This window comes from Cannabis sativa, chromosome 4 (assembly GCF_029168945.1).
Source record: "Cannabis sativa cultivar Pink pepper isolate KNU-18-1 chromosome 4, ASM2916894v1, whole genome shotgun sequence".
Lineage (NCBI taxonomy): Eukaryota > Viridiplantae > Streptophyta > Magnoliopsida > Rosales > Cannabaceae > Cannabis > Cannabis sativa.
Genome location: NC_083604.1, coordinates 17,025,741 through 17,048,309, shown reverse-complemented (window position 1 = coordinate 17,048,309; position 22,569 = coordinate 17,025,741). Strand labels below are relative to the sequence as shown.

Here is a 22,569-nt window from a genome sequence, read left to right as displayed (position 1 = left end):
AGTGAGGAGCTCGGGGACCGAGACCCTATATTTATAGGTGAGATACTCCATCAGTATCTGTGCCACATTAATTGTCAGAATATTTTGACAATTAATTCAGGAAATCAAATCAGGTAATGAATATAGAAATCTGACCATATATAGAATATTACATAATTGATTTTGTCCAGATTCAATAAATATAAAATATTCATTTATCAGAAAATCAATTATTTATTTATTTCCTTAAATAGAAATTTATTTCTTTAAATAGAAATATATTTCCTTAAATAAAAATATTCTTATATTTTTTTCTTTGAACAATTTAGTTATATGGTGTATTCTTTTTATTTTAATAAAATACAATGCACTTGAGTCGAATCATGAACACATTAATAAGCATTCTCAACAATTTAATTTTAAAATTGCAAAATAATTTTTAATTTTAATACAATCTTGTCTTCATTTAGCTTACACCAAACAATATCTCAGCTAGTCTTCAATTAATTTGTTGATGGAAATGGAACCAAATTACGATACTCAGCCAAGGCCCAATTAGGAAAGATATTTCTATACGCTGCATAATGCGACATGCAGTTCCTCATAAAAACACCCATAAGTTCCTGCCATATATATGTTAAACCCAACCAAGAATGATTAAACATCATAAAAGTACTGTATAATTTATTGTATAAGGACAACCCTTTTAATCATGAATCATAGTACCTGTTGGGGGAAATCACCATCTTCTAATTGAGAATTGATTAACAATTTTGCTGCACGATTGATAGGAGTAGGGTCTCTTTCACCCTATATAAAAATTATATACACATTGAAAAAAGAAATTAGCGTCATGTATACATATATAAATATATATATAAATAAGAGCATTTTTGTACGAACTTGTCTCCCATGAATTAATCCCATTAGTCCTAAAGCAGTTTGAACCAAGTTAGAGTGGTCTCCTTCAAAAGGTGTGTATAGTTTGTTAGTGCAAGAAGTGTAGCTCTCTGCCCATCCACCATCTTCTCTTTGTGTTTCTAGTAAAAATTCAACGCCTCTGCGAACCGCTTCACAGTTGTTGTAGTGTCTTCCTGCACCCTCCAATCCTCTAATGGCAAACCATGTGCCATACACAAAACAAATTCCCCAATTTCCATACCAAGACCCATCAGCCATTTGTGTGTCTTCAAGGTAATTAGCAGCATTGGTGATGAATTTATCAACCTCTTTCTCTCTATGCCCAGGATGTGATTTCCTAAACAAATTTAATGCCTGGACTGATGAAGAGGTGCACTCTATGTACCTGCATATTAATATCAATAACTTTAAAAAAATTGAAAGTCATTAGTAAAAAAAATAACATTTTTTGAATGTTAAAAACTTTTTTAAGAGATGAGACCCTAACCACATGTCTTGCCTGCCTGCGCACAGGGACTGGGATTATATACATACACATAACAGGCTTAACAGCCATAATTATTTTTCGTTTTTAATTAATTCTTTTTTCTATTTTTATATGTATACATATTGATAATTCAAGTTCGATAATTTCACTTACTCATATTCAATAACAAGGTCTTCAAGAAACTCCACAGGGTTGAGGAACTGAAAAAAGAAAAGAAATAAATAATCAATTGTTACTAACTAAATCTATTATTACCTGTAAGATGAAGATTGGTGAATTTATATAAAATTATGAAAGTTATTATTATTTTTTTTTGAAATAATTTAATTACCTCCAACCATTTTGGAGCTCCTGTTGGCTCCCAAGCTGAAACACCGCCATTTGGACTCTATTAATTTTGTTGAAATAAAGACGTAATTAATAGTTAATATTATGTTAGTTTAATAACACAACACATTCTATAATACATTATCGCACCTGTAATGACATTATGACATTAACAGCATCATACATGTTCTCTGCTTCCATTGGCTCACCCACAAGTTCCGATGGCATCATTCCTAACAAAAGACAACACTAAACTTTGCAACAAGTTTTTGTTAATAATAATTTAAATAATGAAAAATTTTATAAATTGATGTAATAATAGTACTGGCAATGGTAAGGTTAGGTTGGTTCTCAGGGCTTCACACAAAGAGGGCTCAAAATTTACAAAAAATATTATATTTCTTAAACACAGAAACTCTCTCGAAAATTTAAAATTACCACTTCTTATATAAAAAATTGCAAAATAACATATTTTTGAGCCTTATTCCACTATAGTTTGATAAGTGGCATAAGTAAATTACCTTTAAACCTTCAGCAGTACAATCAGAAACTTGCCAACCATGATCACGGTCAGAGAAAGTCCATGCTCCTTTAGAAATATGTCGAAAATGGTCTAAATGATTAGGAGGATTCTCTCTAACTTGAGACATCTTTAAAAACTCGTGTGCTTTCTTTAGTACAGCTGCAATTTCCTTATTAATATTTCCAGCAACTAGTGCTTGAACTGTGAGACTACAATCCCATGTTTGACTACCAAAACTCTGCATATATTGTTTACTAATTAGAATCATTCAGAATGGTTCATTAAGATTAATTAGATTGTATTATTAAAGCTTAGTAATATTGCATGTACTAACTTGCATAGTGAGACCATCTTCCGCTACCCATAAATAATCATCAACTCTTGGAATATGTTTTTTGAAATATTCTCCATCAGGGTCTTCGGCCCAACAAGCTAGCATCATTAATGGCTACCATAAAATAATATTTTATTAATGAGTTATGCTGTTATATAATTTTTATTTTGTCTATTATTAGAAGTATATAATTTATACAATTTAATTACCTTCTCAACACATCCAATTGTAATATATCGACTATTTTCATCCTCGTAATGAATGTGCTCCATCGCTTTCTGAACTGCTTTTTCTCTTATTTTGTTGAATGGCCATGTATTAATAATAGGCTCGGCAAGATAGTACACACAATCCCATAAGAGACGTTGTACTTTGCCGTGAGGATAGTAGTTGTCCTCCTGTATTCAACCATAAATGAAAATTAAATTGATGTTTATTTTATTCCTAAACTGGAAAAATTTTTATTGGTTATTTGTAGAAAGATAACAATATAATTAGAACACCAATAATTAATGATATCTTTATATATTAAAAGTGCCTATCTAACGGCATTTTTGGGTTTAACAGAATATACTTAAAAATAAAAGAATATTCTGTTAAATTTAACGATTAGGTTTGATCTCCCGTTAACAAATAAACCCAATAATTAAACCCAAAAATTCAAACAATCTTTTAAATATTAATAATCTCTTTTTAAATTAAAAAAATCATCTTAGCCACATATCTCTCTAACAAACCTATCTTAAAAAAGAATATTAATAATTTTTTTATTTATTTTTTAAAAAAGAAAAATATAGATAAAATGTCTAGAAAAGATGAAATAGCTTAAAAAAATAAAAAGAAGATGAAATGAGCTGTAATTAGTATTTACCTTATATATTTGTGCTTATTTTTAGTTTTATTTTTAATTTTACCACCAAGAGGAGAAGGTTGAAAAATATTAGAATATGAAAATATTATTGGTGCTTATTAGTAATTTGCAAAGAATGTGAAAATCTATAAATATATAGTTGTGTAGCTATTATTAGATATGAAATGAAATAATAGAACTTTTTTCAGTTAGAAGATTAATGTACATTTTACTATTAATAACTTACATTATTATAACACAACTATGTTTTACTTACTAAATATACTGACACATATTTTATTTTTATAAAACAAATCATTCAAATAATTATACTATTTTAATTATTAATTAAAATAAAAAACTAAAATATTAAATAAAACTAACACTACGTGGCTTGGCACGTAACAATCACCTAGTATATATAAATATATATAAAAAAAATCAAAGTGCACTAATAAAAAAAAAATAATCTTACCTTAGCACATACGTGACGCATTTTGCTCCATTTGATATCTTTGTATGGAATGATGTGAATTTCTTCCCTTAGTTGCTTAATGAGAGGTGTAATTTCAGTGACAAACTTTCTTCCATAGAAGTACGACATAGGCATGAAGGTTAACCGACAATAACAAAACATTTTCGCTGTTCATGCAAAAGTGTAGTGTTAAGGACTATGAGAGAAACAGAGATAAAATATATTGAAGGAACTGTGTCTCGATTTCTTATTCAATTGATTGAGCTGATTGTGCCAGATTAGCCTTTCTAGTGTTGTTTAGGGAGTCAGCCCCCTGTTATGGCTGCTATGTTTCTTTTGCTTTGTATCCTTGTTGTTCTTTGTTTTGTTCAATGAAAGTTCTTACAGTAAAGCCTAACAACTAATTAACTGATCACTGAGTATAACTAATCTAACTAAATCTAATAGCCCTCTCAAGATGGAGTATAAATATTGATGACACCCATCTTAGATACAATGTTGGAGAAATGAGTAGGGAGAAGAGCCTTGGAGAAAATGTCAACTAGATTTTATTGTGAGGACACGTGCATCAGTTGGAGAGAGCCTTGTTGGACCTTTTCTCGTATGAAGTGACAATCGATTTCCACATGTTTCGTGCGTTTTTAGTAAACGGGATTTTCACTTATGTGAATAGTGGTAGTGTTGTCACAGTACTTCTTCCAAGGTGTGGGGATGGAGATACCAAAATCTTTGAGAAGTATAAGAATCCAAGTAAGCCCAGATGTTACGTTTGTCATGGCTCGGTATTTAGCTTCAGCAGAGGATTAAGAGATAACTTGTTTTTTTTTTCACAAGATGAGAGAATTACCAAGGAAGATGCAGTAACCTGAAATTGATGGCCTTGTATCTTTGCAACTGCCCCAATCTGCATCAACAAAAAAGAAAAGTTGAACATTGGCTGATGACAAGCTGGTTTCAGCATAGGCAGTGATTTTGGAGACAGTGTTTGAAGGGAAAAAAAATACCTTTTCCCGGAGTCTTTTTAAGGTATTGCAGGACTCTATGAGTGGCTTGTAGATGGGGAACTCGTGGACAAGATAAGAATTGATTGAGATGATTGACTGGATATGTGATATCGGGCCTTGTGATGGTTAGATATATCAATTTACCAATGAGGCTACGATAGGCAGTCAGGTTAGTGAGAATTGCACCTTTGTCTTTACTGAGTTTTAAGTTTGTTTCCATAGGTGTTGAAGCTAGTTTGGCACCTATGCAATCAGATTGATATGCCCTCCTCGGTACGACTGATTTTAAGGCCAAGGAAAAAGCGAAGTTTCCAAAGGTCTTTGAGTTTGAATTTCTTGTCAGAGGAATTGTTGAATTGTGTGATGTTAGATACATTGTTGCTGGCAACAATGATATCATCAACATAAACAAGGATGGTGAAAAAGTCAAAGTGTGTTCGTAACAAAAAATTATCAAACAGGGATTGGTGGAAGCCATCTTGAATGAGAGTGGTATTGAGTTTTGAGTACCATAGCCTGGAGGCCTGTTTCAAGGCACAGATACTCTTGTTTAATTTTCAAATAGAGTTGGGAGGATCCTTGTATCCAGGCGGTATTTTCATGTACACTTATTCATCGAGATCCCCATGGAGGAAGGCATTATTAATGTCCAATAGGTGAACATGACAATTGTAAATTGCTGCCAGTGCTAAGAAAATTTTGAGCATATTGAACTTGGCCACTAGTGCATAGGTCTAAGAGAAATCTATGCCTTGTCTTTGGTTGAAACGTTTGGCTACAAGGCAAGCTTTGAACCTATCAACATCCCCATTTTGATTGTAGTTGACTTTGTACACTCATTTGCAGCCAATAGCTTTGAGGCCAGGGAGAATTTAGTGATCACCCAAGTTTTTTTTTTTTTTTCTAAAGCTTGGGTCTCATTGTCCATGACTTGCAGCCAATGTTGAAATAAAGATGCTTCAGCAAAGTTTTTAGGTTCAGTATGAGTGTAGACTGCTGGAACAGCAGCTCAAAAATTGAGGATGGAGTTTAATGTATGATAGGAAGGATTCAATAGGATGAGAAGTAGATGTTGTATGGCACACATAATCTTGCGGTGTGCTAGTTTGTTGGTGGTGTGTGGTTGAGATGTTGATTAGTATTGTTTAGGAATTGTTGCTGAACCTGGGATTTTGGTGAAGATGGATGAGTTACAGGTGTAATGACTTGTTTAGGGATAGGCAATGGACCAGTAGCGACTGGTGTGTATTAAACTTGGTCAAGTTCAGCAGATGGGGAACTTGACTGGTGGATACGGGAACCAGATTTTACTTGTTTTAATGCATTTAATGATGTGAGCATGGAATTGGTATCCATTGACATGTTAATTTGCTGCACAAGTCTAACAATAGTAAGGACAGTGTGAGAGAACAAGTCGTTGATCTCAAAGGAGGATGTTGAGGAAAATAAAGGAAAGATATGTTCATAGAAAACAACATCCCTAGAGACACAAATTTGTTTTGTCTCAATGTCCATAAGCATATAGGCTTTCATTTCTTGGGGATAACCAAAGAAAATAGATGCTCTACTTTTGGGTGTGAATTTGTATGACTAATTACTCCTTATTTTTGGATGTTTGTGATTTATTGATTAAATTCATGTAAACATATATATATATATATCACTTTATCTTTGTGCTTGCTAATTGAGAAGAAAATAAAAGATAGATTAGGTACATGGAGGACAGTTCTCAAAGTAAGGAAAGAAGTAGATAAAATGAGCCTTTATCAACCATGGTTGAGAGAAAGGAATCGATAATTCTTAATAAATGTTTTAAGTAGTAAGGTGTTGAAATGTTAGATGAGTCAGATTCAATAACCTAGGAAGTTATTTGAGCAATAAAAGCATCAGAAGAGTCTAGAGTGATCCCAAAGTTTTCAAATCTGGTGTAAAATTCAAACTAACCAGCCTGTGAAGTTGTGCAATTAATGTCATCCATGGTTAAATGGAATGCCTCAAGTTGGGAAGCAATCATAAGTTGCCTTTTAAATTGTTTCTAGAAGCTAAACACTAAAGATTAAGTTTCTCAAAGTGATATGAAAGAACCTTAGTAGAGAACTTTGAAATTTCAGTGGTTGCAGAAGTGACCAAGTTAGATTTTCTATGGTCAAAATGAAAAAGAAAAATAAGGGATTGACTTGTTGAGGGTTCAATGGATTGATGAAGTACAAGTTTAGAATTTCAAAACTCAAAAAAAACTAAGGTGGCGATTTGAAAAAAAAAAAAAAACAATGAATAGTACCAAGTGAATAGTTCTCTAGAAAACAATGAAGACAAACGATGGGGTTTTACTGATTGGATGATGAGAAATCTCCTTATGCCATAGGTGAGAATACAAAACCACTTTGAAGTGGTTTCCTAAGATTGAACCTCAAGAATACTAAACTCTAAGCTTGAAAATTGAATTTTTTTCCCAATCATTGAGTTTATAATGTGCTAATACCACGTAGAAAAATATACCCTTAATAAAGTTATTTTTATCACTACAAAGAAAGCCCTTAAATAGGTTCGGTACAAGGTTTAATCTAAGTATAGACATTAATGACCATCGTAATTGTAAAAAACAAACTAATTCAATAAACTATAATTCTTTCACACCTAGTGATTGCTTTTAATTACTACATATATAAATATTCTTTATATGTTCGGTAAGTTGTAACTTTCATTTTTTTTTACATGAAAATATATAATGTAGTTACATTTGATTTCTTAATGTTTTTTTTTTTTAATTAAAAATAACTTACCATATAAAAATGATGACTCAAAAAAATTATTGGCACTCATAAATAGCCTTAGAAGTGGATGTGCAATTAGCTATTTGAATCTTAATTTTACCATCCTAAAGCACTTTTTTTGTCTAAAAAAATATTAAAAAATAATAAATAATTGTAAGACTTGCTTTGCAACTATATTATAAATTGCAATGTAAGCAACATTAAATTTTAATTTATCGAAGTACCAAACATATAACTTAGAAAAAAAATAAAGTAGGTTAGTCGAATACTTACATGGATGAAGAGGAACAATAGATGGGTAAAACCAAAATTCGGGAGGCATTGGGTTACATCCATCCCATTCATATACACCAAGTATCTGCAGTTAAAAAGATATTAATTCACAAGCTAGAATTTGTGTATAGTCTAACATTACATCATGATTATTTAATAGATAAACATGTATAGATAGAATAATAGCGTACTGCCATCCATGTCTTTCCCCAAGAGCCAGAGCCAACAGCACCACCATGATCATGAATCCATTTTTGAGCTTTAGAGCATGCATTATCAAGACCACCATCAGCAGATTCTACTAGAATACGCATGGCAAGGTAGTTAAGAAGCGTACACATCATCATGCTTGGGCCTTGAATATGTAATCCCCATCCTCCATCTTCGTTTTGATGACAATACATGTACCATAACATTTCTCTCTTGTGATGTTTATTGAATACTTTGTCCAAATGTCCACATATATACATACAAAATACCTACATGCAGTTATCATTTGTAATTAATTGATTAATTATTAAGCTAAAAAGGATTATGATTATAACATTGGGTATATAATTAACTTACCAATGGAGGAATGTAGAACATGACACCAGCATTTTGAGCTGGCCAATGACCATGGGGCGATTGCAACGCAGACCAAAAATTAATAGACCTTCTCATAGCTGCATCTGCTTTCTCATATGTGATTTCTTCATCATCCTCCACTTTTACTTGAGAAATTGTTTGTTTGAACTTATTCTCCCTTAGCATCTACTCAACAATATCCATATATAAATCAACATGTGGGATATAAATCAAATTCTGGTACATTTAACCGAAAAGTAGTAACAGAAGTAATAAAAATGGAACATAAGGTATTTATTTCGTCGAAAAAAACATGTAGTATTTAAGTGTATAAAACTCAAAACATATAGTATTTATACTGCAAAGTTCACAACTTGGTATTAGTTTCTAGGTTCCTTTTTTTTCTTTCTTTCTGGAAACTGTTCTTGAAGTTTTCATCCATGGCATCTTCCTCATTTACTGGTTTCAGACGTGATGCGTCCTCTTCCTCTACTACATTCAATCTGCCTCTCCTGCTCCTGCTCAAGTGATTCTGAATCACAGAGTTCCACTGAATCTTCGTCTCAATCGGAGCAACTATCTGTATTGGCGTTCTCAGGTGCTATCCACAGTTCATGCTCATCAATTGGAAGGTTTTCTCACTGGTGCACGCACAAGACCTCTAGCTACCATTGCTGATCCTGCAGATGAATCACGATTCATTCAAAATCCAGAATTGGCCGACCAGTTACGTCCTGATCCATTTCTCATGAGCTGGTTATTCAATTCCATCTCCGAAGGAATGCTAGGACATGTTGCCAAATGTGCTTCGTCTGTTGAACTCTGGAATGTCCTCATTCAATTTTTCACAAACACTTCTCGACCACGAATTCTGTAGCTTCGTGGATTACTTCAATCGACAAAGAAAGGATCAACCACAATTGAGGAATATATTCTCAAGATGCGCTATCTTGGAGATGCGTTAATGGCTGCTGGCCAACAAATCACAGACGATAAGCTTATTTTGTACATTCTTGGAGGTCTTGGCAACAAATATGACCTTGCGATAGTCACTCTTACCTCCAAAGAATCAATCACATTACAAGATGTTTAGTTCTTGCATCTTGCGTCAAACTCAGGAAATGAGAATTGATCAACAAACATCGATTGCTGCATTGGATCTTCATAATCCAACTGCAAATTATGCAGTTGCAAACAAGAAAAACACCTCTTCTGCACAAAACAATGGTACTAATAGTCGTGGTCATGGTTCCACTACAGGACAAGGAGGTAGAAACTATAATAATCGATGTGCTAATTGTTTTATCTTTCAGGTGTGTGGTCGAGTTGGACACAAAGCAATTAAGTGCTATCACAGGTTCAATCTGAGTTATCAAGGTGAAAACAACTCAACTTCAACTGAATCTCCTTCAGATGAATCTATAGCCCTGCTTGCTACTGCCTCAACAGTTGCTTATCCATAGTTGTTCCTCGATAATGGAGCTTCTCACCATGTGGTGTCTAATGCACAGTACTTCACTGACAAAGTGGACTACAAAGGCAAAGGCAAACTTACTGTAGGTAATGGTGCTTCTCTTCCTATTCTAGCTATTGGCAATTCTTGCATTCTATCATCTAAATCTTTGTTCTTGAACAAAGTGTTGCATGTCCAAAAGAATTTCATCAACATCTCAATTTATTCTTGACAATAATTTTGTGATCTTGTTTGACTAAAATGTCTGCTTTGTTATTGATAAGATTTCGAGGCAGGTCCTTCTAGAGGGAAGCCTTAATCAAGGACTCTACCAGCTTTCTTTTCCCTCCTCCACTCAGCATCATCAACATGTTGCTTCTGCCTTAGCCACTTCTGTTTTGCATACACCATTAGTGCATCTCAGTACCACTAAATACTGTAATAAAAATATATGTACACATAGTACTTCTATTGTAAACAATTGTAAAGAATCCAATCGAATTGTTGCAATATGGCACAATCGGTTAGGACATCCTTCATCTCTAATTCTAGGCAAAGCTCTACAAAACAATGAATAAAAAGTTTTCCAAATCTGCTTTATCCTTTTGTGATGCTTGTCAATATGGTAAAAATTATCTATGCATTTGAGTAGTTCATCCCTCAAAACTACTCAACCATTCAAACTTATCCATTCAGATCTTTGGGGTCCTTCCCCATATCCTACACCTGAAGGATATAGATATTATATCTTGTTTGTAGATGAGTTTACCATGTATAGTTGGATCTATCCCTTAAAGACCAAAACAAAAGCTTTTCCCACCTTGTTTGTAGATGAGTTTACCATGTACAAACAAGATATTATATCTACAAACAAGATATTATATCTTGTTTGTAGATGAGTTTACCATGTATAGTTGGATCTATCCCTTAAAGACCAAAACAAAAGCTTTTCCCACCTTTCTCACCGATAAAACCTTCGTGGAAAACCAATTTGACACTAAAATTAAGGTCCTCCAAACAGACTGGGGGAGAATACAGAAAACTAGAACCTGTGTTACAAAAATTAGGTTCTCTTTAGACACCCTTGTCCACCCACTCAAAAACAACAAGGGAGAGTTGAAAGGAAACATAGGCATGTCACTGAAATGGGGTTAACCATGTTGGCTCAAGCCAAGATGCCATTGAATTTTTTGTGGGATTCCTTTGTCTCAATTGTATATCTCATTAATAGGCTTCCCACCTTAGTCAATGCATACAAATCACCATTTGAGAGCCTCTATAATTCCATACCAGACTATAATTCCATACAAGACTATAATTTTTTGAAAACATTTGGATGTGCATGTTTTCTTTTTCTCAGGCCCTATAATCAACACTAGTTTCAGTTTAAGACATCTAAGTGTGTCTTCCTTGGATATAGTCCATTTCTTAAAGGCTACGGGTGTCTTCACTCCTCAACAAGAATCTATATTGCTCGAAGTGTCAATTTCAATGAGCATGAATTTCCATATTCCACCTTATTTCCTTCTAACCCTATTGTTTTATCTTACACAAACTACCTTGCTCCTACATATGTCATTCCTTCCATAACAGATCATGCTTCTTTACCAAATATTCAATTTGGTTCACTATAAAATACCACAACAGATTCTACATCAACCATTCCAAATGTCTCATCTTCTTCCAACACTGATTCTGTTCGAGTTGAGAATAGTCTCTATTAGTCTCCTATGCTAACTCAACTTCCAATTCTTCCTCTTCATCTAGTGACACCATATTGCCTGCTATTGACATACTTGTTCCTCCTCCACCTTTTCCTCAATGACACCCTATGCACACCAGGTCTAAATCTAGTATCTTTAAACCTAAGGTATATCTTGTTACAGCTTCCAAATAGAAACTATATGAAGAACCAAAAACAGTAAAACAGGCCTTAAGTTTGCCTCATTGGAAGAAAGCAATGGATACTTAAATGGTTCATTAAAGAGGAAAAAGACATGGATACTAGTTCCCCCCGCACCAGATATGAATATACTGTCAAATAAATTGGTGTATAGGACAAACTACAACAAAGATGTCTCCCTTAACAAGTTTAAAGCAAGGTTAGTAGTGAGGGGTTTTGAACAAGCACCAAGCTTGGATTTCACAACAACTTTCAGTCCTGTCATAAAGGCTACTACAATCAGGCTGGTGTTTACTCTAGTAGTTACTTATGATTGGGATATCCAACAAATCGATGTCAATAATGCCTTTATAAATGGTGAATTACAAGAAAAGGTATTTATGCAACAACCTCAAGGATTTGAAGACCCTAAAAACCAGATTATGTGTGTCAATTAAACAAATCACTCTATGGCCTCAAACAAGATCCTCGAGCCTGGTTTGACACTCTCAAGTCTACTGTTATTAGTTGGAGATTCAAAGCTTCTGTTTTAGATACTTTTCTATTTTTTCAACATCAGCAAGGGTATCTCTTATTGGTCCTAGTCTATGTAGATGATCTTTTGATAACAGGTTGTGATACAACAGCCATATCAAGACTAATTGAAGCTCTAAACAACAAGTTTTCTCTCAAATCTGTTGGATCAGTTAGTTATTTTTTAGGATTTGAAGCTTACAAAACTTCCTCTGGTTTATATTTGACACAATCTAAGTATGTTGCTCACTTATTGGACAGAACACATTTTGTAGATGCAAAGGAGTGTTCCACTCCCATTATTATGGCCAATAAATTAGCTCTCAATGACAGTCCACTATTTGAGAAACTAGAATTGTACAGAAGCGCCTTAGGAGCCCTTTAGTATTCAACTTTAACGAGACCAAACCTTGCTTATTCAGTAAACAAGCTCAGCCAATACCTTAAAGCCCCAACTACTAATCAGTGGAATGCCTGCAAAAGGATTCTCAAATACATAAAAGGCACTCCACACATTGGTCTTCATTTCAAACCGTCAACATTGTTTACTCTTGAAGCCTATTTAGATGATGATTTGGCCTCTAGTTTTGATGATAGAAAATCTACCACTAGCTTCTTCAATCAATCCCTTTATCCACAAAGCTTCATAGCCTCAATAGTAGATGTATAATCAGCCTCAGTTGTAGACAAACCTATCCCTTTTTACAATGTAGTGTTCTAACTCACATTTGTACCATATATTGTAAATATGTTGTTACATGTGGTTGTTAATTTTGTTAAGACTTACCTAAAACAAGTTAGGTGAGTTAATAAAAGAGCAAGACTGCACATGATTTTTTCAACTCTTAGTTCAAGTGTGATTTGTATTGTTGTTAGATCAAGTTAGTTGATTGCATTGGAATCAAATATTCCTTACAAATTGGTACCAGAGCTGGACGGGATCTTGAGCTTAGACCTTCGAATCAAAGGCAAGCTCAACGTGGTTATGCTTGAAGAACATCTAGGGAAACAATGGGGAATGTAATGTTCGATTTGGAGAATTTTATCGGCAAGAATAATTTTGGATTATGGTTGTTGAAGATGAGAGCTTTGTTAGTTTAGCAAGGAATTCATGAAGCTTTGCTTGGTGAAGATAACATCAAGGGAAAGGCGGAGAAAGAGAAGAATGAAATTCTTGAGAAAGCACACAGTTCCATCATTCTCAGTCTTGGTGAAAAAGTTTTGAGATAAGCGTTAAAGGAGACAACTGCTACTGGCCTATGGAAAAAGCTTGAAAGTCTATACATGACAAAGTCTCTCGCGAATTGGCTGTTCTTGAAACAAAAGTTTTATGTTTTTAAAATGCAATTGGGGAAATTTGTTGATGATCAAATGGATGATTTCAGCAATATAATTCTTGATCTTGAAAACATAGGAATCATGATTGAGAATGAGGACCCGACCACAATTGTTTTGAATTCTTTATAGCTATGAACACTTTGTTGATACGATGATGTTTAGAAGGGACTCTTTGATATTAGAGGAAGTACAAAGTGCCTTAATGTCCAAAGAATTGAAGAAAAAGTTAGAACAAATGGAGGAAAACTCTACAAATGACTTACTGGTAGCTCGGGGAAGAATTTATCAAAGGGAGAAAATCATGAAAGCTTGAACAAAGGAAAATCTCAATGAAAGTACAAGAAGAGGTGTTACATATGTCATAAGTCCTCACATCTGAAAAAAGACTGTCCAGAACTCAAGAAAGGAGACTATAAGAAGTATGGCAAAGCAGATGTGGCTTTTGATGATGGATATGAGAGTGTTGATATAATGGTGGCGACAAATGGTTCTATGAAGATTGATTTGGTAATTTATTATGGATGTTCATTTCATATTTGTCCAGATAAAGAACACTTTCTTGATTACAAGAAAATCTGTAGAGGAACTGTGAGACTTGGGGAAAATAGATCATGTTCATTAATAGGCATTGGATCAATTGAATTGCAATTAGCAGGAGGAACAGTCATGACGATTCATCAGGTTAGACAAGTTCCAAAAGTTAAAACTAATCTAATTTTCGTGGCAATGTTAGACAAGGAATATTGCTCCATTATGGTTGAAGAGGGAACTCTTAAGGTGTTAAATGGGTCAGTGGCGATGATGAAGGGATCAATGGTTAATGGGGTCTATGTGATGGAGGGTGTTACCTCAAGAAACCCAATTTCAGTTGCTTCAAAGGAGATAACGAACTCAATCTCTCTATGACATAGAAGACTGGGACATGTTATCTTAAAGGGTCTGGAAATATTGAAGAAAAAAGTGGTAGTAGGAGAAGATGTTGTACAAGATCTAGGTTTCAATGAATAATGAATACTAGGGAAATCCACAAAAGTCAAGTTTGGCACTGGTAAACACACAACAAAGGCACCTTTGATTATCTGCACTTAGATCATTAGGGAGCTTTCAGGATTGTATCTCGAGGTGGAGAAAAGTACATCTTCACCATCCATAATGATTACTCAAGGTATGTTAAGTTATTTATTCTGAAACATAAAAATGAGGCTTTCAATAAGTTTAAAGAATAGAAAACACTGGTAAAAACTCAAATAAGAAAGAAAGTTAAGAGACTCAGGATTGATAATAGTCTCGAGTACTATTTTGATTTATTTAGTTCTTTTTGCAAGAAATGGAATTGTAAGACACAAAATAGTGCCAGGAAATCCTCAACAATATGGCCTTGCTGAGAGACTAAAAAGAACTATTTTAGAAAGAGTCAGATGTATGTCGATCTACTTTGGTGTGACAAAGAACTTTTGGGTTGAGGTTGTTGTTACTACATGCTATTTGATCAATAGGTTTCCCTCCGTAGCAATAGGATGACTTAAGCAAAATCCCTAATCCTCATAAAATATTTTATGGTATCTTTAATGATTACTTAATCTTAAGCAAGTATTTTACATTAATGTTAACACTAGATTGCTATGTCGATGCCTTATTCTAGAAGAAACTTGTTGTTTCAGACTAAGATAATAAGTCACAAAAAAAGGTCCCTGAAAACCAATAGTAAGAGGTTAAATGTACTCCTATGTACGAATTTAACCAGACTCCTAGTGTTGAGTGGGAGCCATCTAAGATGTAATCAAACAAGGAATATTAGGAGATAATTAAGAAATATTTATGAAAGTGACCTATATGTCATATGATAGAGGTGTATATTAGAATCCTTATATCTACACTAACTCAAAATATTAGAGATGGTGATTACTCTGTGGGTGGAGGAATTATTCTAGAAAGATGTAAAAACCCATCTATAATAATTTAAGCTCCATCAGCGGAGCTAAATAACTTAGTTGCTTTTGAAAGCACTGGAAAGTTATTCAAACTGAAGAAAGTTCTTAATTGTGTTATCTCTATTCCATTTTTTTTTGGATAGAATTAGAGACATCTCTTCTATATCTTCAGATGCACTTAATAAGCAGTAAAAAATTCAATATCCCTAGATGAATAATGCATATAGAAAATGATGTTGCATAATGTTTAATGAACACATAGGAAGTAATGGTGGAGAAAGCAGTTGCTTACCACAAACTTACAGTTCCTGTAATTTGGATTTAGTCAAGTACACTACACTTGATCTGGATATCAAGAAAATGGATTGATTGAAATGCATTGTTTGTTTTATGTTAGTGCAAGTGGGAATTTGTTGGGATTTTATGCCCTAAATAAAACCTATTTCAATATAATCTGATTTGTTATCAATAGAAGTTTAGAAGTCATTTATGTTTACATGTAGTTTTCATGTTTATGGTTTATGTATACAATTTCTGTTAAATCCAGATATATAATTATTCACAATTACAGTGATGTCAACACAGTGAAACGTAATTGTGATTATATACTTCAAAAGATAATGTCTCATGATTCATTAATGCACTGGATTTACACTGATGTGATAGTCAGCGATAAAGCTTACTTACACCTTGGATAAGTGTTATGTTCTTTCCAGAATATTGGCAATTAGTATGCTAGTATCAGATGTATGGAGTATACATTAGACTGGAACCAATATTGATCTTGGTAAAGATATTATAATCAACCCGTTGTATCTTTCTTAAGTCAATATCACTGGTTGATCTTAGATTAAAAGATCTTAATCTTGACATGGTTAGCTTCGATCTCAAGAGTGTTATTTGTGTTCTTAAAGTTGTTAGTCAAAGCCTACCATTTGGTTCGGGTAACACGTACAGCTTGGGAACAAGATAGTATAATTGAGTGGGAGTGCTAGTCATAGATATGGAATTTATAGCTTCTATCTAGACATAGAAGTGAAATGATGATTTCCGTCGAGCTTGGCTTAATAGAGATAAATAGAAGAGCTCTTATTTCAGTGATTAAATTAGAATTTACTGAAATATCATTTATACGAAGCTAAGTGTTTTAAGGATAAAATACATTGAGGGGTGAAACGGTAAATTTATCACTACTAGGTGTAAATTATCTATAGAGGATCTTTGATTACTAGGATTAGAACGATGGTTAAATTTTCAGAGCATATCTATATCGTGAAACATATAGAGCGCTCTATATAATTGAGAGTGCAACTCCAAATAATAGTGGTGCAAGGAGCCATTAATAAGTTAGGAAATTTACTTGGTAAATCCTAGATCTGCTTATTGAAAGCTCGGTTATATAGGCCCATGGTCCTCATACTAGTTGAGACAATACTGCTTGTAAGACTCAGCTAAATGATTTTAATCAATTAATTATAATTCTAAAATTAGACTATGTCTTATTTATGAATTTTCACTAAGTTATGGCTTAATTGTGAAGAAAAGAGATTCTAGGGTTTATTTGTTAATTAAGAGACTTTAATAAGTCGAATTGATAAATATATTAAATGGTAATTTTATTTGATAATTAATTTTAATTATTAAATAAATAGTTTTTGCATTCAAGTAGTTGAATTGAAAAATATGACACTTATGAAAGAATATGATAAATAGTTAACAAATAGCGAAATTGCAATTGGTAGGCCCACATCCTATGGCTGACCACTAAAGCATATTTTTACCATTTATTTATCAATTTTCTAATGCCAAATAATTCAAACATAAACCTAGAAGGATTCCTATAAATAGATAGTGATGGACTCAGAGCTAACAGTCTAAGTTACACTAGCCTTTAGTCAAATTTGAGCCTTCTCTTTCTATTTCTAAATTTTGAATCCTTCTCTCTCTCTTTCTCTTCAATTTTTGAACCCTTATAGTGATAGAGTACATGTCCACGCATAGCAAGTTGGTACTCAATCATAGTGTGTAAGATTGTGAAGAATCCAATAAACTAAAGGAGATTTGGGCTCAAATCTTGGTTATACTCTGCTACAGAAAAGATACAAGGGTTAGAGATCTGAGTGGAGTGAGTCATTTAATTCTGCTGCAACCAATGTAAGATTTCTTGAACTTTATATGTGTTTAAATTCTATTATTTTAGAAACTAGTAAATAACCCGCGCTTCGCAGCGGATGTTTAAGAAATTTTAAATTATATATATAAAATAAATTATAATTTTCATTTAATGACAGCTAAGTAACAAATTGTATCAAATTTTAATCTGATTTTTCATTTAATTTTGTATGAAAAATTAGGTGTGTATAAACGGACCGATCCAACTCGTATTTACTAAATCTTGTTATTATAATGGAAGCTAAACACGACCTGTATAATATGATGTTAGGCTTGACCCCTCGATTTGTTATAAGAATTGAAAAATTTATAAAAAATTTACTATATAATTTCAAAACCGTTCTCATCACTATATCTCACTTGTAGTCAACATTACAATTTACCAGGCCCGGCCCTGAAATGTAGTGGGCTATAGGGTAAAAATTATTTTTTGGGCCCTTATTTAGAAAAAAAATGGTATTTTTCAAAATCAGCAAAAAAATTGTGTAATTTTAAAAGGATAAATTTTTTTTTTTGGGCCCCTGGACTAGGTGGGCCCTAGGCACAGGCCTAGCCCGCCTATGCCCAGGGCCGGCCCTGCAATTTACTACCTTAATACTAAATGAAAATTGTCGGACACTTTAATCTTTTCTCTATTTGCATATCAAAGCCAAAAATAGGAGGATGAGTAGTGGCTGAAAAATTTAGAATGCAGAAGCAATATATAGTTAGATATATATATTTTGAATAAAAAGATAGTTAGATATTTTTTCTTGAATGAATAGGTAGTTAGATATTTGAGGATTTGTTTCATATAAATAATTATTATTATTTTAAAATTTATATATAATTATTATTAGTTTAGAAATAAGTTACTACATTAGTATACGTAATTATATATATATATATATATATATATATATGGAACACTTTTTAATGGATATTACCTATGAATGGTTACTAAGCAAATTTAACTATAAATATTAATTTTAAAAATAACAAACCATCGAATTTTGATCTAATAACAAAAAATGAAATCACAAATTTGAATTTCTATGCTTAATTTAAATACTTAATTAAAAAAAAATATCAAAAAATATCTCTTTTTACACTATATCAAAAATATGTTCATACAAAAATATTTAACTCAAACTTAACTTTTTCTTTTCTTATTTTTCATGCTAAAAAACTTTTTTTTTAATTTTTTTTTACTGATGGAACAATCTCAGTCCATATGATATAAAAATGAGATTTTTTTTAAATAGATAGAAAAATCAAGCATAAAAACTCAAAATTTTCTAATTTTACCCATTCATGGGTAATACCCATTAAGAATGCTAAAGAATACAAATGATTTTATATATATATATATATATATATTAAAGAATAGGAATGATTTGGTTTTTTTAAAAAATTTTATATAAATATTTTCTTAATTAATCAATCATATTTATAAAGCTAATAAAGAATTATAAAAATGAGAGAATTTAGAAGAGAATAAATAATGTTATTTAGAGAGATTTTAAAGTATCATGTCACCGCCTCATACTTTTTTTTATATAAATATATAGATATATAAATAGATAATTACTTAAAAATATAGTTCTGATGTATAGTAAAATTATAAATATATTATTTTATTTCATATTATTATTAATAATTTATTTATTAAAAACTAAATGCACAATTTTATTAATTATTATTTAAAATTATTTATTAAAAAATTTAAAATTTATTAAATGTAGTACTTTAAATTGCTTTGTTAAAAGATATTATTTTTATTAAAAAAAAAAAATAAGGTGGTATAGAAAAAAATTACGGTGTTTTCCATAATACATTATTTCATATCTCAATCATTCAAAAGAATATATTGTTACTATTGTATCTCACTTGTTGTCTCATTGTATCTCACTTATTTTCATCACGTATCTCACCCATTATCATTATAGTAGTTCACTTGTAGTAGTCACTATTGTATTTCCCGAATCTATACCTTAATCTTAGATTTTATCTCGAATTTTAAATATCTTTTTAATATTTTTAAAACATTAGATAAAATTCATTAGTTTGTTCCGTTATTATTAATTAATATGTTTTAAAAAATTGATTATTATTTTTTAAATATCTTAATAAAAAAATATAAAAAAATGTGATATTTTAGTTATGAGAAATGCTAAAAGGCAACCAATCGTAACATGTCACCGCTTTATGTCTCTACTTTATATATATATAGATGTAGATTTATATCTATATATTGATTGATATATGTATATGAACGAACACGGTTAATTATATTTGATTTAAGTTTTAATATTTTTTTTTAGAATTTATTTTTATTTTCTAACTTTGTTTTAAAATATTTTATATTTTTATAGAAAATTAAAATAATAGTAAAATATCAATTTATAAATTTATGCTTTTTTATAGAAAAATTATTAAAATAATAGTAAAATACACTTCAAAAAACAACTACTTTTAGTGACAACTTTTTAGTCACAACATAAATTTTTTGTGACTAAATGTAATTTTTAGTCACAACAAAAAACTACTTGTGACTAAAACATAGTATTTAGACACAAGTTGTCACTAATTTAGTTTTAGTCACCACAAGTATTGTGACTAAAAAGACATTTAGTCACAACAATTTGTGATTTTTGTGACTAATATTTTTAGCTATGGACTTTTTAGTCACAAACATAGGAATAGTGATTTGTAATTAGTCACAATCATTTTACTTTTAACTACAAATTTTATTGTGACTAAAAGTAAGATTTTTTGTAGTGATATCAATTTGTAGATTTATGCTTTAATAAAATATTAAAATGAAGAGAATTAAGGAGAGAAGAGAAAAATAATTTTTGAGTCATTTTAGAATATCATGTCACCGTCTCATACTTCTCCTTTATAGATATATATAGATTCATATTTAGGATGTTAAACAACATACATGATAGTAAATGTAGATCCTAATAAAATAATCCCCAACAGACTTAGTACCAACACCAACAAGACAAAAGTTCAATGAAATTTCATGGACAACGCCAGACACATTTAGGCTTAAAATGAACATAGATGCTGCAGTTAATTCTGAGTTAAAGATCTTGGGAGTAGGTGCAATTGTAAGAGATCATCAAGGCCATGTGATAGCTGCTTTGTCCAAGTCAGTACATGGATGTTTTCGTTCAGACGAAATGGAAGCTAAAGCGCTTTTTCATAGTCTCAATTGGGCGTTACAATTACATGCCACTTACTCATATTGACACAGAGGCTTTAAGAGTCTCTACAGCTTTTAACTCTCCATCTAGGAATTTATCTAGCTGTAATGATTTAATTTTGGATGTTAGTTGTCTTTATCTTTTTTTTTAGGAGTCACTGTTTCTCATGTTAGGAGAATTACTAACTAAGAAGTGCACGGTTTAGCTAAATATGCTCTTGAGTTGGATGAAATTGTCTGTCTCAAATTCTATTTTCTCTGTTGTTGTAAACGATTATCATTTATAATAACATTGAAATTTCTCAAAATAAAAAACGGATTACTTTTTTTAAAATGTATTTAATAAATGTAATATAAAAGAATGAGTAATAATCTCTGTTTGAAAATTATCTGCTTTCAAAATACCAAAGTACATATTTTTTATTATCATATAATTCTTTTCTCATGTAAATGTAAGGAAAAACACATAGAAGATGAAAGAGAAAAAAAACTATTCTTTTTTTTTTTTTTGGTTCAAAAAACTATTCTTTTGGATATTATTAAAACTTAAAAATAGATTTTTCTGAATGATGTAAAAATTGTAAAAAGTATACATTTATACCTGAAATCGGGAGATGAGATCACTACAGGGAGAGACGTTGTCACGATTTTTGTAGAAATTGTGGCGAGCCTCTTCAACTTGAGCTTTCTCTTCATGAGTCCCTGCCTTTTCGTCAAACTCAAATATTTGTCTTCCCAGAAAATTGTTAGTACTGTACAAATAAGGATCTTCACCACCACTTCCAAATTTGATTTTCCACATTATTATTACGTTTAACTACTTATATATATAATAGTACAATCTATATAACATGTAGGTATTTTGAAGAGGAAAATTAAGGAGAGAGAGATTGTCTGAAAATAAACTTTGGAGGTTACTCCTTATATAAATGTACGTTGAGAGGATCACACTTCTATTAAATTACTTCTATAGTACTGGTCCTTCACTGCCTCTCCTTTGTTAAAGATCTTTTATCTCTCTCAAAAAAATAAATAAATAAATAAATAAAACAAAATGTACGTTGAGAGGATCACACTTCTATTAATTTTTTTTTTTTTTTTTTTTTTTGAAAGTAAGACCCAAAGGTTAAAGAGGAAAAGGGTAGGGGTCTTGGCTATTCCAACTCCATGTGTTATCAAGCCCTGTAGACATTCGTGCCAGGTTATGAGCTGCTGTATTCCCTTGCCTCCTAGTGTGGTGAAGGGTTACAGTGGGGAACGAAGATAACAGCCGTCGAATAGCATTGATTATGTTGCCAAAGCCTGTAAGATTTTCCTGTGATGTTTGCAATTCCGTGAGAAGGTTTTTGCAGTCCACCTCTACGTGGTTGATGTTGATTCCTTTATCATGACACCATTTAAGGGCTTCCAACAAAGCCCAGCCTTCCGCTGCTTGTGGATGCAATTGTCCAATTCGGTTAAACGCTGTTGCTGCGATAATTTTCCCTGTATGATCACGGACTAATGCTCCCCCTCCTGTTCTATTTTGATGAGAGGAGACGGCAGCATCCGT

At 32.0% G+C, this 22,569-nt stretch overlaps 1 protein-coding gene across 1 annotated transcript; it reads right to left on the bottom strand.

The window, feature by feature from the left end:
- Positions 1–363: 363 nt before the first annotated feature.
- LOC115715130 (lupeol synthase) lies at positions 364–22,049 on the bottom strand. Its single transcript, XM_030643943.2, has 14 exons — positions 21,619–22,049; positions 8,515–8,700; positions 8,139–8,426; positions 7,948–8,032; positions 3,897–4,063; positions 2,781–2,969; positions 2,572–2,685; positions 2,236–2,475; positions 1,865–1,963; positions 1,719–1,775; positions 1,541–1,587; positions 883–1,285; positions 706–789; positions 364–602 (listed from the first exon to the last, which is right to left on the bottom strand). The coding sequence occupies exons 1-14, from the start codon at positions 21,817–21,819 to the stop codon at positions 483–485; spliced, it is 2,280 nt and encodes a 759-aa protein (XP_030499803.2). The 5' UTR covers positions 21,820–22,049; the 3' UTR covers positions 364–482.
- Positions 22,050–22,569: the final 520 nt, after the last annotated feature.